This window comes from Drosophila arizonae, chromosome 2 (assembly GCF_054131065.1).
Source record: "Drosophila arizonae isolate 15081-1271.41 chromosome 2, UAZ_ARI_1.0, whole genome shotgun sequence".
Classification (NCBI taxonomy): Eukaryota; Metazoa; Arthropoda; class Insecta; order Diptera; family Drosophilidae; genus Drosophila; species Drosophila arizonae.
The window spans coordinates 9,803,024-9,818,013 of NC_142922.1; the positions used below are offsets into that span (position 1 = coordinate 9,803,024).

The window sequence follows — 14,990 nt, forward strand, 5'->3', positions numbered from 1 at the left end:
AGAATTGGGTACAATTAATTTGGTTTCATTTGCGTTCAGTAGAGACGCACTACACGTTTGGCCAATCTCAGCCAAGACACGAACCAGGCAGTTAGTATGCCAGCGCAAACGCTAGGTGTCGCACGCGCATAGCGCCAGCTATGGCACAGTCGAGCAAATCAGGCCTCTGTGGGTGGGACATCATAGCTGACCGTTTATGCATCAGTGCGCCGCCCACCTTACACACCCCATCCCAGACCCCTGAAGTAGGCTGACGGGCAGTTCGGAGTTGGATTTTTTCGAGGAGCGAGCTCTCGCGCTTTTGTGTGACACTACAAAGGCTGAAAACTGCATGCGCCGGCAGAGGCTGTCGGCAGTGCACTGCAGTGCAGGCAGCGTCGCCTTTGATTTGATTAATTGATGCATTAAGCTCATTTACGCATAATTAATGCCACTTCAATGTGAGTTTGAGTTTTTATTTGAAAAAAATCATTTTTACACATGCTCACATGCGTCGCTTGCGGCATAATCATAAATTCAACTCGTGCGACAAATCAGCAGCGAGACAAATACATGAAAAAAATAAGAAAACAAGAGAAAAAACTGATTTGCTGTCCTCCGGCGCTGCAAAAGAAGCGGAAGTACAAATTCAACTCAGCTCATGTTTGTGCTTGACTAAAGGAGTGAGTGTGCACGCGTTTTGTCTGTATGTGTGTGTGTGATATGTTTGCAGATAAAATGTGAGAGAAAAATATGCTTCACTCACACACGCACCTGGGTGTGGCTGCAGCTACGTGATGTCTTGAGCTGCCGCACTGCAAATGTCGATTTCTTGAAGTTTTGTCCCCGCACAACTAATAAACTAAAGACAAAGTAGCAGAGACATAGCTGGCATACCGCATGCAAAAACTTCTGCCTAATTTGGGTCATTTCCTTAAAGTGCAGCAGCAGCGGCAGCAGTGGTAGCAGTGGAAGCAGAGGCAGCAGTAGGCCCAAGATGCCAGTCTCTTGAGAAGGCGTATTTGTCGCTTGTTTCACCAAAAAGCAATTACAGATAAGATCGGCTCATTTCAGTGGACGGCGGACTGAGGACAGCGGCCAGCGTGCTTGTTTGCCAAGTGTTTGAGAATTTCGCTTTTCACACTCTGAGCCGCACAGATAGCCATCGGCTTGCATTCAGTTTCGCTTTCCGTTTGACACAGTTAGATGGCAAGCCACAGATAGCTGGCAAATTTGCGTCATAATTTTTGCTAGGCCCCATTGGACAGCGCTATTGGGTCGAGATCCCTAAGGTGCCAAACAGGAAGTGCAAGGCTCAAGGTGCAGTCGTTGAACTCGACCAAAATCCATTCATATTAATTAACACCTGTCCGCTAAGCATCCTTATTAAATGCACAAATCGTTGACGATAATCCCTTGAAATTGCAATATTTTGTGCATCAATTACTGTTACTGTTGCCGCTTGCGACCACAAACTCCCGCCCGAGTCGCGACCCTTTTGCCAGCCCTCAAGTGCTCATCGCATATCGTTGATGAGGCTAATTAAAAAGTTTTAGAGCCAAAGCCAAAAATGGAGAGAATCTCTACTTTGAGTGCAGTAATAAAAGCATAAAACGAAAATTTAAGTTGCTTTTTTTTTAAATGTGAAAATCGACATGGATCGTGCCTGGCATAAATAAGACACATTAACTCGGTTTGTTTGCGCTTCTGTTACTCAGCTTGTCTCATGCTAATTTCGCATAGTGCATTGCTAACACCAACAACAACAACGACAACTTTTTCGTTTGTCAAAGCCAAAGTTTGATGATAAATTTTAAGAGTTTTGGTCTTTGAGCGACTCCAAGGAACTGTTCGAGGCTCTCTTCTGCGCCAAGAAGGGAACAGAAGCTGGGAATGCAAATTAGATTTTAAATAGTTTTTGGCCTGATTGTGTGAATTGCGTGGATCAAATGCTGCCAGCAGCCAAATGCCAAAAACCATTTCAATTTGAATAATTTGAAAAGCCTTTGCACTTTAAGCAATGCAACTACCCTTAGCGTCAGCCCAGGGCCCAGCCCCAGACGCAGCTCCTCGACTGCCACAAAGGCTACTAATTAAGAAATTAAAACGAAAAAAATGCCAAAAAAGTGAAGAAGAAGAATGCAAAGTAAATGCACTTTTTATGGCAATTTTATAAAAAATTGAACAACAACAAACAGCACGCAGCTGCGGTGCGCCGCTCAAAAGTGCAACTCTTGCAAAAAGCGCCTAAAAGCAGGCAGCGTGCAACGTGCAACGTGCAACACAACGGCTGATGGCAGACGGCAGACGGCAGACTGACCCCACCAACAAAACGATGACAATGACAAAAAATGAAAATAAAGTATATATATAAATATATATACTCGAATATATATATATGCATATAAAAAGACAAAAACAAATACAAATTGCATAGGTAAAAAAAGTGAACTTCAAGCAGTATGAGCGGTGTCTGAACAAAGAGCTGCCCGCCCCATCGCCCCCTTTCTTGGCGCTGGCACCACGCCCACCACACCTCCCACCTGTCTTGCCGCAAACGTTTTGCTGCAGCGCAATGCAATGCAACGGAAATGTGAATGCACCGTAAAGTGAAGTGAAAAATGCACTTGAATTTTTTCTATTTTTTTTGTGTTTTTTTTTTTTGGCTTTTGTTTTGTTTTGCTCAAACTGTTTTAATCGCTTTTTTTCTTTTGGGCTCGCAATTTTTGTTGTTGTAATTTTCGAAGGCCCAAAAAAACAACAAGAACAAGAAAATAGAAATGGAAATTAAAATGAACGCAGGCTGCAAACGAGAAGCAACTCAAACATCATAATTTCTAGCTGCCTCAGAGGCATCCAGGGCGTTGGAGGCGTGGCATATGCATCCGCAGCAACAACAAAACATCAGCCAAAAACAACCAAAAAGCAAGAAGCCCACAAACAACAACCAGAGCAAAGCAACAACAATGTAAGCGCCCACGTACCAACACCATTGCTGAAAGGTGCAACGGTTGGCAAGGTGCACGGTGCACGGTGCACGGTGCACGGAGCATGTTGCATGTCGCTTGGGACAGGGGGCATGGGGCACGGGATAGGCGACTTGTTAGCGTGCCGCTTGTTCATGTTCATCAACAATGCGACGTTGTCGTCGGCTGCTGCTGCTGTTGCTGCCGCTGCCGTCTTCTAGGAAAAATTTCATTTTCAGTGAGGGTTGCGCAAATATACAAGCAACAAGAGCAGCAGCAGCAATGACAGAGGCAGAGGCAGCTGCAACAGCAGCAGAAGCAGCTCTTTTAGTCAAACTCCCGGATTTCTCTTTAATTTTCTCCCGGTATATATATTTTTTTTGCTGCTGCCCAAAAAAAGAAGCTCAAAAAATTAAAAGAATTTTTGTTAAAAAGCGTTTCAAGTGGGTACTACGATGTCGTCGTCGTCGTCGTGTGTGTGTGTGTGTGTCTGTGGCGCAAAACACCTCATATGTGCCAGCTAGCGCTCATCTACCCAACCACCCACAAATACACACACACACACACACACACACAGAGAGAGAGAAAGAGAGGGGTAGAGTGAGAGGGAGTGAGAAATCCCCACCGGGTGCAGTGACACGGCGACAGCGACGACAACGTCGCGCATTTTGGCTTTTGACGCTGAAGCTGACGCAGACGTCGACTTTGGCGCTTGATTTTTAGCAGCAGCTTTTAATTCTTATTTTAATTTTTTGTATGCGCATTTTTATGGGCGCTACATGTGGTGCGAATATGTTAACTCCATTGGCGTGTTTGTGACAGCCAAAGAGCCACACATCAGGGCACATCACATTTGGAGCTCGTGATGCTAATCAGCGATATATTGAATAGACTGAGAATCACAATAAGCTTATACGCAGAGTCAGTCGAGTGAGCTGAGACAAGTCTTGAGTTGATTTCTTATTTATATTCAGCTCCGATCGGGCGTTAGCGTTATCTATTAGCTTTGAGTGTAAATTAAATTGAGAGTAAATTATTGACTAGCTGAATTATAGCAATACAAAATGAAATAATAAATATATACAACAGTAATTTTTGATATGTATATTTTATATTTTATATTGACAATCCATATATGCATGCCAATGTGAATGAAATGTTTCATTACTCAAATGTCAATGATGCATTTCGCTTTTTGGCATCCAAACAACTTTTCTGCGTTTTTTCAATGCTTAATACTACATATCTCATATTTATTTATTTATTTATTAATAAGTTACAATTTAGATTTTTTAAAATTTATATTATATATATTATTATGATATTTGAAATATTTGTAATATATGTATAATATTTTCATTTAATTATTTTTTATTTATTATTATTATTATTATTATTATTTTTTTTTATATCATATAAATTATATATATAATATACGTATTTTAATTTACTTATGTTTTTTTTATACCCTGAACCCATTGAAAATGGGAAATCAGGGTATAATGGTTTTGTGAAAAAGTATGTAACGGGCAGAAGGAGGCGTGGCAGACCCCACAAAGTATATATATTCTTGATCAGGGCGACGAGCTGAGTCGATTTGGCCCTGTCCGTCTGTCTGTCCGTCCGTCCGTCCGTATGTATGAACGCGTCGATTTCAGAAGATATAAGAGCTAGAGACTTCAATTTTTTTTTAAAATGTCCGTAATTACAGCGCGCATATCAAGTTTATCATTAAAAATCGATAACTCATCCCGATCTTTTTTTATCGATAAAAAATCTTATCGAAAACCAGTTATAAAATTATATCTTCTACACCCTTACTGCTAGAGTCTCCAAATTTTTAATGTATGCTTATATGCAATTTATACAATTTCGGTTTTTGTTAAAATTTACCCCCCACCCTTAAATTCACCCCCTCACCCTCACTTTTGTAAAAAGCGTATTTCAAATACTAGAGACTTGGGCTTTGGAATATACACACATATTCACCATATGATTACGCTCTAAAAGTTTCATGAAGATCGTACGTCTCCAAAAGAAGTTATTTGACAAATAAATTCTCATAGTATTGCCCACACTGCAGCGCAGCCCAAGCGCAGTCGCTGCTTACTGCGCAGTTAGCAGAGCGCAGGCTTATGCGTGCGTGTGGATGCATGTGTATGTATGTGTGCATAAAAGAAGTGCAGAATGATTAGAATATCAGCTTGGAGGGTTCAGGGTATCTCCTAGTCGAGCAGTCTCGACTGGAGCTTTCTTACTTGTTTTTTATTATTATTTGTACATACCTATTATTTAATTGCTATTAACGTCAATTCATTTGAGTTCTAATTAATTTTTTTAACACAAAATAATAGTTATGAGTTTTTATTATCAGACATTTATTTATACATGTTTTTATATTTATATAATTAGTTTCTTTATATATTTTGACATTACAACTAAAACCTTTTGATTTACAAATGTATTATTTATAATTTTATAAACAATTAAACATATAGAAATAAAAAAAATTTTTGCAATTAAACAGAAAAGGGTACATCTAAGTGCGGCTTATTTTATAATAATTCTTTTCTTATTTGTTTTATTGTTTTTTTATTTTTATTTTATTTTAGTCTATTTTATTTTATTTTATATTTTACTTTCTTCTTCTATTTTTGTGTGGTTTGTACTTGGCTTTTACATGCACAACCATCCGCATTCGTGTGTGTTTGTGTGTGCGTTTGTCTTTTCTTTTTTTTTTTTTTTAGTCACTGTGGAGCTGGTGGTGCTGAGTGGTGGTGTTACCTGGCTTAGCATTTTGCGATGCATAATTAATCTGTGTGGCCGGGATGCGAACGCCGTCAGTTTTGAATGCCCGCCCGCCCCCAGATTCTAGGGAGCGTGCTGCCAGCCAGCAGAGCCAGCAGCCACCTTGGCACTTCAATAAAATGTTCTTTATTTTATTTTTAGTGGGGCTTTTGAATGATGTTTTCATGTATCTGATGTAACTTTTGGGCTTTGCCAGCGGCCGCCGTGGGGGACCATATAAAAGTGCAAAAATGTGACAGGCACGCTTGAGTGCCACGCCCCATGCCTGCAGTAGTTGACAGGGTATTGTTTGTGAAGCAACTTGACGCAGCAGCCACAGCAGAAGCAGCAGCAGTAGCAGAAGCAGAAGCAGCTCCTATTCTACTCTCCCTACTGCTAGCCCGAGGGCGTTCAAATGGGGGTAATGACTTCTACCTGTTTGGCAGGTGGGTTAAGATGGGGCTGGGCCGAGTTGACTGCACACTCAAGTGTTAAGCGCTGAATTTTCGGCTGAGCTGGCCGAGCATCTTATGGCCGCATAGAGAGCATAACAGATGCGCCTCATTATGAACCCTTTGGCCAAGTCGCCGAGCAGCCGCTTAGCCATGCATGGCTGGTCGCCTTGGCCATTGTTGCGTGGCCTTTTTAATTGGCCAGCTTCGCTACCGAAAATTCGCATTTAATTATGTGCAAGAAACAAAACAAAAACGAAAAGAAATGAAACGCATTACATTTTTAATTTCAAGGAACTGAGAAATACAAAAAAAAAAAAAAAAAAAAAAAAAAAAAACTGCTTAATTTTCGAGAGTGTTTGCTTAGATTATTTCATTAAATTGAGCGGGCGACAAAAGGCGGGTCGAGCAGCCGTTCAGCCGCTGAGCCGTTCAGAAACCGTCGGCGCTTGGCCTTTGTGCCGGAACAATGCCAAAAGCAAAGGCAAACAAAAGTGTTGAAGCCAACTTGGCCGAGACTCCTAGACGTCTGCCATAAACGCGCAGCTGCTGCTGCTACTGCTGATGATGCTACTGATGATGATGCTGCTGCTGATGATGCTAGTGCTTTGGCCAGCTACTCTGTCGCCTTTGCCGGGCGTGGTGGGAACGTGCACTTAATTAAAGATAAGAATTAACTGCTGATTAGTAGTTCTTCTTTACACTTGACACTCGGTTCGGCCCGCTGGGCCAGCAGACAGCCAGGCCAGCGAGGAGTCGCGCTAGTCCAGTTAGTCCAAGCACGTAGCCAAGTTGAGTCCAAGGCAGTGGCACGACCCAAGACTCTGTCCGTCCACCCCCCCTCTACCAACGGCGTGCTGTGTTAACGAGTTTTTATTTTTGTTTCAATGCTGCCCGAAAACTTTGTGCTTAATGTACCCAAAAGATTTATGTACCACGCACACCCACACACCCACACACACACACACACATACACACACTTACATGCACACATGTGTTACCAACTAAACGCGTGCTGCAATATTTTGCGCCGTTCATATGCGTTAATTGATGCGGCCAACGGCCAGCTAGGCCGAGGCATGTTATATAATTTAAAATGTCTACGTGTTAATCACAGCACTCAGTGCAGGGGCGGGGCACAGACAACGATACACGGACACAGACACAGACACAGACACAAACACAGATACAGATGCTGCTACAGACAGATACAATCAGAGACGTTGGCCAGAGACTGGGCACAGACAGCCATAAATATCGAATTGCTCGCTGGGCACGTTCGTCTTCGGGGCTTGGGCCACAAGAGTTGGCATTGGCCCTGGCACCCACTCAGCTTAAATGGCTCATTTTCCAGTCATTAAATTTTGGTCGGGCCGCTGACCAATTTGGGGGCGCCATAAGAGCTTATAAAAATGTGCTATGCATTTGGCCAAAAACTACAATATGTAGCCAGGACTCACAGCTTATTATTATTGAGTCTCTGGCGGCTTGAAATATGTTGACAATGGCGCCAGCAACAAAGCTACTGTCGCACAATTGCTGCAAAAAAATAAAGAGTCTTCAGCCCGGGCCACACCCCCGCTCGCAGCATTCACGCCGTCGACTTGCTTTAAGCTAGTACAAAACTAGCTTCCCTTCTCTATTTCCACCCCTCGCGGCATTTGAGTTTTTGATTTGCTTTGCACTTTTTGCTTCTATTTTTTGTTCGAGCACTTCGAGCAAAACTGTAGCAATAGTTCTTTTTCCTCTCTTCGAATACCCTTTAATAATGTTCGGTAGGTGAGATTAGGGTATCAAAGAGTTGACTGAACTTATGTGAGTATCATAAACTTTTTATATATTAAATATAGAGAGAATATATATATGGATATAGAACAATATTTGATATATAATGAAAGACATTTGGTTGTCAACAAAATAATCAAGACTTTCTTTAAACATTATCTAATATCAAGCTTGAGATATCCTGTAGTTGGGTTAACTAATATAATTATCAACTGCATTTGTGATGTATAGAGGCAAAATATATTGTTATATAATTATATTAGATATAGGAAAGAAAGACATTTCTTTGTAAGGTTTATCAGCAAGAGAATCAAGACGAACTCTAAGCATCTAGTTTAGGCTGCTGCATACCTTATATATAATATGTAAAATACTATATGAATATATTAATATAAGTTGTAGTAACAGTAAGTGAATATTAATTATAAAGAACTCCTAAATATTCATATAATATTCCATTCATAATCCTTCATAATAATGTCTATAACTGTCTATAACTTATAGATCTATAGTCCCGCTCGTTGAACAAAGCTCACTCAGTTCATTAGAGGGTATCTTCTAGTCGTTTCTATTTGCTTCATTTAATTCACTCTTACTTTTGTTACTTGCTTTTTCATTTTCATATTTTTTGCTTGTTTGTAGTTTTTTTTCCCCCAGTTGCTTTTCCATTTCCTGGCAAGGGGCTAAGACGGCAACGAGGTCGAGGGCGACAAATCAAAGCGTAACAAAGGGCAACGACGCAACACAACGCGGCGGCAAGTTGCAATGCAGAAATTTGACAATTTATTATGTGCCCTTCGACTTGCCGCTGGCTGCTGCGGAAATGTTAAATATTTGTTATTGCAGTCTAATGTTTTCCTGTTGATCTAAGACAAAAATCGTTGCTGCCAGTGAAAACTATTAGCCGACTTCATAAATCTTCGAGCCATATGAAAAAGCCGCACACACACACAGAGACAAGCACAGATGCAAACACACACACACACACACATACATAGCCATGCATAGATAGAGAGTGCAACCACAACAGCTTCGTCGGCTTTGCCACACCCACTACTTTAGCAGTGGCAACCGCAACATGGGCCGCACGCACGCCCAGACATGTCACAATTATGACAATTTCTGATGCATAACGTTGCATAGCGCTTTTAATGCAATAAACCGGCGGCAGCAGCAGCAGCGGCGTCATTAACACTGACAGCCACTGACTGGGGCAGGGCTAGCGGGCCAAGAGTGGGCGGATGTGTGCATATATGAGGGTGTGTGAGCGTGTGGGTGTGTGGGAGGGACGGCTGCTTTTGTCGTGCACTAATTGTCTGGCTGTGGCCAAAATGTGCAGCGCATGCAATGCTCCAGTTCAGGTGTGTGTCAGTTGGTCGCCCCGCACTTGCCGCAAAACACTTTGCAGGCAATTGTCAGTCGGCAAGTGCTGCAGGCAGGTGTGGATTGTAGGTGCTGCAGGTGGTTGCTTGGTGGTGGGGCCGGTGATGGCCTCGCTTTTAACAGCTGACAATGACAAGCATTGCCAATGTTTTGCCATTAAGTAAGTGAGCAAAACGCTCCAGCAGCTCGCCTAGGCAGCTCCGTCAGTTGCGGTTGCTTCAGGCATTTGACTTTGACTTTGGAGCGGCTCAGTTTGTGACGGGCTGGCCGACGGAGTCTGTGGCGGCTGACGGAAATCAATTAGCAATAAAATTGCCAAATCAAACATCAAATGTCCTTTGGGAATATGCAATATCAGCAGCTGGCAGCGGAGCAGCAGCAGCAGCAACAACAACAACAACAACATCCGCTGTTGTCAGCCATTTCCGGAAATAATTATGCGTAAGCAAAATGACAGCACGAAATTTATGCGGCGCTCGCTGTGACACAACAAAAGCAAATGATATTCGCCTTACCTGGCCGGCATGTTCGCGTGTGTGTGTGTGTGTGTGTGTGTGTGTGTGTGTGTGTATGTGTGTGTGTGCTGAGTGCTGTTTGTGTGCTGTTTGTTTATGTTGACTCGCAATTTGTTGCACTTACCCAAACTCAGGCAGTGATTTGAATTCTTGCAGTGATACACAGCGCGCCCATTACCCCTGGCACCACCAGCACCACCAACAGCAGCAGCTCTATCAGAATCCCTATCTGCATTATGGACGACCATTGCTGGCCGCTGCGAGCAACCACAACGGTGCTTATGCCGGCACAGGCGGCGGCCACTCGGGCTATGGGTAAGTAATCCGCATCCCCCTCTGCGTCGCGTGGTGCTAATGCAACTTTATATTAACAGCATGGAGCCATCGGTGGAGTATGAGGTGCAACAAACGCCCCCCTCTGGCAGCTACTCCTCTTACCATCCGAGCGGTGGCAGTGCGCCCGCGCATCCTCCGCCACTCCTGCAGCATCCGCCGCACCCCCCATATCCGCCTCCATACCATGCGCCCAAATCGCCGCCCACAACGCCGCCCACAAAGAAGAAGAAGAGCGGCAGCTCTGTAATGTCGGCGCTGACGTTGCTCTCGTTCTTCTTTTTCGTGAATATGCTGCAGAGCTGCATCAAGGAGCACATCTCGGATATCAACCCCACCGTGATGGTGCTCACATCGGTCGGCAGTCGCAATCGCTTCAATAAATTAGCTGAAATGAACTCACGCGAACAAACCTCATCGCCAGCATCCACAACAGCATCAGAGTCGGCGTCATCTTGGCAGCACCAGCAACAGCAACCGGCACTGGTGCCGGCATCCAGCTCCGCCGTGTTACCAGTCATTGTTACGCCAGCTGTGACGCTGCATACGCCGTATAGTAGTGGTTTGGTGACTAATAAGCCAGCTCCGCATACCCATTCGTATCAGCAATCGCATCAACAACAACATTATCATCAGAACCAGAATCAGCAGCAGCATCAGCAGCATGAGCAACAGCAACAACCATATCACGATGATGCTGATTATAATAACGGACATCGCACGCCCTCATCCGCCGCTGATTTCTATCCTAATCGCACATACATTGACCAGTCGCTGCGGCCCGACTCCCCCAACTCCAACTCCTACAGCAATTCGAATTCCAACTCTGATTCGTACTCGGACTCCGACTTTGACTATTATCAGCATCACTATTATCCAGAAAGGGAGCGACATCGGCATCATTACATGGACTATGCGTGGTCCTCTGGCAGCGTGCATTCGCGTTCACATTTACATCCGCAACCGCATCCGCATCCGCAGCCACATCCGCATCCGCATCCGCAGTCGTATTCGCATGCAGCTGGTAACAAACGTTACTCATCTTCAGCTTCGTTGGGCGCTCAGTCGGGCGTGAGCTCTTACTCGGATAATGCGCGCTACAGGCAAACCAATGACGCTGATGATGATGATGCCGACGACGCTGATTTTGATCAACAGCGACGACATCATTATGAAAATGCTAATGCTGACCGTAGTCCACAGCGACGCGCCAGCGATTCTTTCTACACACGCAATAATTGAAAATGAGCAAAGCAAAAACATAAGCAACAAATTTATTGTATTTCATTTCTATACAAATTGTATAAATGAAATTTGAAATTGCGAAATAAAAGCTTTTTAAAACAATCCCATTTTGTTTAAATAAACGCCGAAAAGTATGCAGCGAAAATGGTTTGGATTGGCAGATGTGTAAAGCCAGTATAAAAACATATAAATAAATCCAAGAATATTTAAAGATGATTATATACATATATTGTAATATTTGAATTATCTAATACAATGTCATATTATCAAATAAAATAATCTAATTTAAATTTTTCTATTTTATTTTTGTTTTTTTTTTTTTTATTTATATGTACTCAAATATAAATTTATATAAATAAATATTCCTGTACATAAAAATTAAAATTATTTTTAAAAACATATAAGCAAATATAAATTTATATAAATAAATATTCCTGTACATAAAAATTAAAATTATTTTTAAAAACATATAAGTAAATCTAAGAATGTATAAAGATACATAATAATATAATAATAGATACATAATAATATAATATTAGTAATACTAATATAATCAAATTAAAATTTATTTCTGTACATAAGAATTAAAGAATTTTCCGAGCAACAGTTTGATAAAAAATGTAAATGGTTTTTACATTTTGAACATTTTCTACATTTTGTTGTCCTAATTAAAATGAAGTAAAGTGCGGCTAAAAAGAAGCGCCGGAACAATGCAATGTTAAAGTCGTAATGAAAATGAATGCTAATTTGTTGCGCAACAAATTAAATGTGGCAAGCTCTCTGAACTGGGAGCTAAGACTTTATTTTATTGCCTGCCACAACTAAGTTGCCACAGACACCGTCGCAGCCACAGCCACAGCTAGAGCCACAGGCACAGACACGGACAGCAGCGCTTTACCTTTTGCAGCTTGCAGCTTTTCTAATGCACGAGCTGTTGCACTTACAGCGTTTGCTTATTTCCTTATTTATGGCATTTCAGTTCGCGAATGGCAATATAATTATTTCTAATGAGATCAGGAGAGAGGACATGAACGCTTTAATTAACACATTTCGCGCACTTTAAAATGCAGCACAGACATGCACGCACACACACGCACACAAACACGTACTCACACGTGCACACAAACAATGCTATCAATTTCAACAACTTTGATTAAACGTCATTTACAGTTGCCACAAGCGGCGGCAGCTGAGATTTGGAGTTGAGTGCTGCAGCACGCAATGGCCGTAGATGTAGCTGAGACTTATTGTTGTTGTTGTTACTGCTGCTGCTGCTGCGGCTGCTTCATTTGCAATTAAATGCATGATAAAAAGCCATTGCAACTGCAACTCCAACTGCAGTTGCAGTTGCAGCTGCAGCTGCCGTTGCATTTCGGCATCGACTGCACTCGCCTCGCCACTCAAAAGCGTAATTTAAAATTCTCTTGGCTGCCATTTGGACCGTGGAGCAGCAGCCCCAACGACGACCCACCAGCTTGCTTTTCTTTCGGCACTGATATGCCTGTTGGAAAACTGGCGCTGCCGACACGCGCCGTGACTGCTGCTGCCGGAGTCCGAGTACCGCTGCGGTTGAACACGGTGCGTATGAGTTATGCCACGACTGCGTGGCAGCCAGCATAAAATGAAGTTAATATAAATTGTACTTTAAAGCGCAGCCCATTCGCATACGTGTGCGTCTTACGCCCATATATTTGAATAAATTTATTACTTTAAGTGCAAACTGGCAGCTAATGCGTGATTTTCGGACTCTTAACGAGGTCAACGGCATCGCAGCACAGACTCGAGACTCGAGACTTGGGCAAAGATATTGCTACTGCCTGGGCGTAACTCAATTAGCTGCAATGCATTGAAGACGAGCTACGAATGTGATTTGTATAAATAATGATTGCTAATAACTTAATTAACTTGACTTTTTATTGTTATTCATGCTTGAATTACAATAAAACGTATCTCAAGTTGAATAACTTCATATCAAGTGGTACTCAAAATGTGTGAATTTGTTGCAATTCGATGGAAAACAGTGCTTAATACACCTATATGAACCAAGAACCACTCGATGTATGTATGATGAAAATGATTTCTATGATTTGCCGTTTTCTTAAGTGCTTATATACAAGATAGGCCATATTCAAATATCAGGACAGATAATGTTTGATCAAAATCTATTATATTCCATTATTTCTTAGATATTGACGCAATTCTTGACTAACTGCAATGTATTCAAGTTCAGCTTTCTATAGAATTTAATTTATTCATCGACAGGTGTCAGGGCTTAACACCCCTTTACTCAAAACAGATCGTCTCGGAAATTCCTTGGCAATACGTATTATTTGAATAGACACGATGTTTGCATCACATATTAAATACACTCACATGAAGAATCATTATGTAAAAATCTATTCTTCCAAGGTTCCGTGATACATAATTCACATGCGTGATGGCAAGATCCACTCCTCTGTTGATCCCAGTTGAACTGGTGGCGTCGACGATAAATAACAAGAGCCGCTTGTAAGTTCCTCGTCTTTATTTGTAGGAAGATAATTGCGTTTTTCTTATATTCGTATGACATAGAGTGTCAATACTGGGTGAGGAAAGGGGGTGAGGTACGAAGTACTCAGCGGTACGCTAAGTATCGAAAGCCAGTAGTAGAACTGGTCTTGGAATTATGCTATTATCATATTAACATAATGCTGCATGGCATATCGGAGCGATTCCTGTTAATGGGATCTAGCATTAACAACCCCAATAAAGTATACATTTTATTTACCTCTTATAAGCGTACAATTCGTATTCATATTCTGCATTCATATATTCATATATCATATTCATTTTAACCACCTCAATATGAATCAAGCTTTCACTGCAGCATAAGCCTGGGCTGCGTAGCCAAGCTGAAAGCAAATTGTGGTCAGAAACTAGCTATTGAATTACTGATTAATATTTGAATATCGAATACCTTCAGATCTCACACTGTACAATTGCAATTTGCAGCTAAAGCATATGCATCTGTGCTGCTCTATAAGAATCTATTGTATTAATTGTATTGCTGCTGCTGCTGCTGCCATTCAGATGCAATGAATATCGTTTTCAGTTGCTGAGCGATTTATTAAGTATCTTATTAACTAATTGGACAGTTTAAGCCATGTATATCCGAGTACGGCTGCCGCACTTAAATGTGCATTACACAGGCAATAAATTGTACTAGCAATGCGCATAAATAATCGCATAGTGCGAGGAGTTCGCTGTTAAAACATCACAATGAAATGCATTTGGTATTTATTATTTGTATTTTTATTTTTACTCATTGTTGCTTGTACTTCATTAAAAAATAATTAAAAACTGTAATCGACGTACAATTTTTGCCTGCCTTTGCGCAATTATTTATGTCCGACATAAAGCACAAAATTAAATGGCAATAATTTGCTCGTGTCAACTATAAGTGTGCAGTAGATAAATTAATAGCAAACAAGTATATAAATTTATTATAAAAAAGACCCACATATATACATATAAAAACACATACATTTAAATTTAACAGTTAAAGT

The 14,990-nt window shown here is 41.6% G+C and overlaps 1 protein-coding gene across 1 annotated transcript; it reads left to right on the forward strand.

Moving 5' to 3' along the window:
- The first annotated feature begins 9,564 nt into the window (after positions 1 to 9,564).
- LOC108621303 (uncharacterized) lies at positions 9,565 to 11,460 on the forward strand. The gene is made up of 3 exons (XM_018018532.2): positions 9,565 to 9,793; positions 10,024 to 10,182; positions 10,242 to 11,460. The coding sequence occupies exons 1-3, from the start codon at positions 9,684 to 9,686 to the stop codon at positions 11,440 to 11,442; spliced, it is 1,470 nt and encodes a 489-aa protein (XP_017874021.2). The 5' UTR covers positions 9,565 to 9,683; the 3' UTR covers positions 11,443 to 11,460.
- Positions 11,461 to 14,990: the final 3,530 nt, after the last annotated feature.

Excerpts from the sequence above, each read along its gene's own strand:
- LOC108621303 (XM_018018532.2), top strand. The coding sequence starts at position 9,684 with ATGTCCTTTGGGAATATGCAATATCAGCAGCTGGCAGCGGAGCAGCAG. Across the intron at positions 9,794-10,023 it reads ATTTCCGGAAATAATTATGC|TGATACACAGCGCGCCCATT; the intron begins GTAAGCAAAATG and ends GAATTCTTGCAG. Across the intron at positions 10,183-10,241 it reads GGCGGCCACTCGGGCTATGG|CATGGAGCCATCGGTGGAGT; the intron begins GTAAGTAATCCG and ends TTATATTAACAG.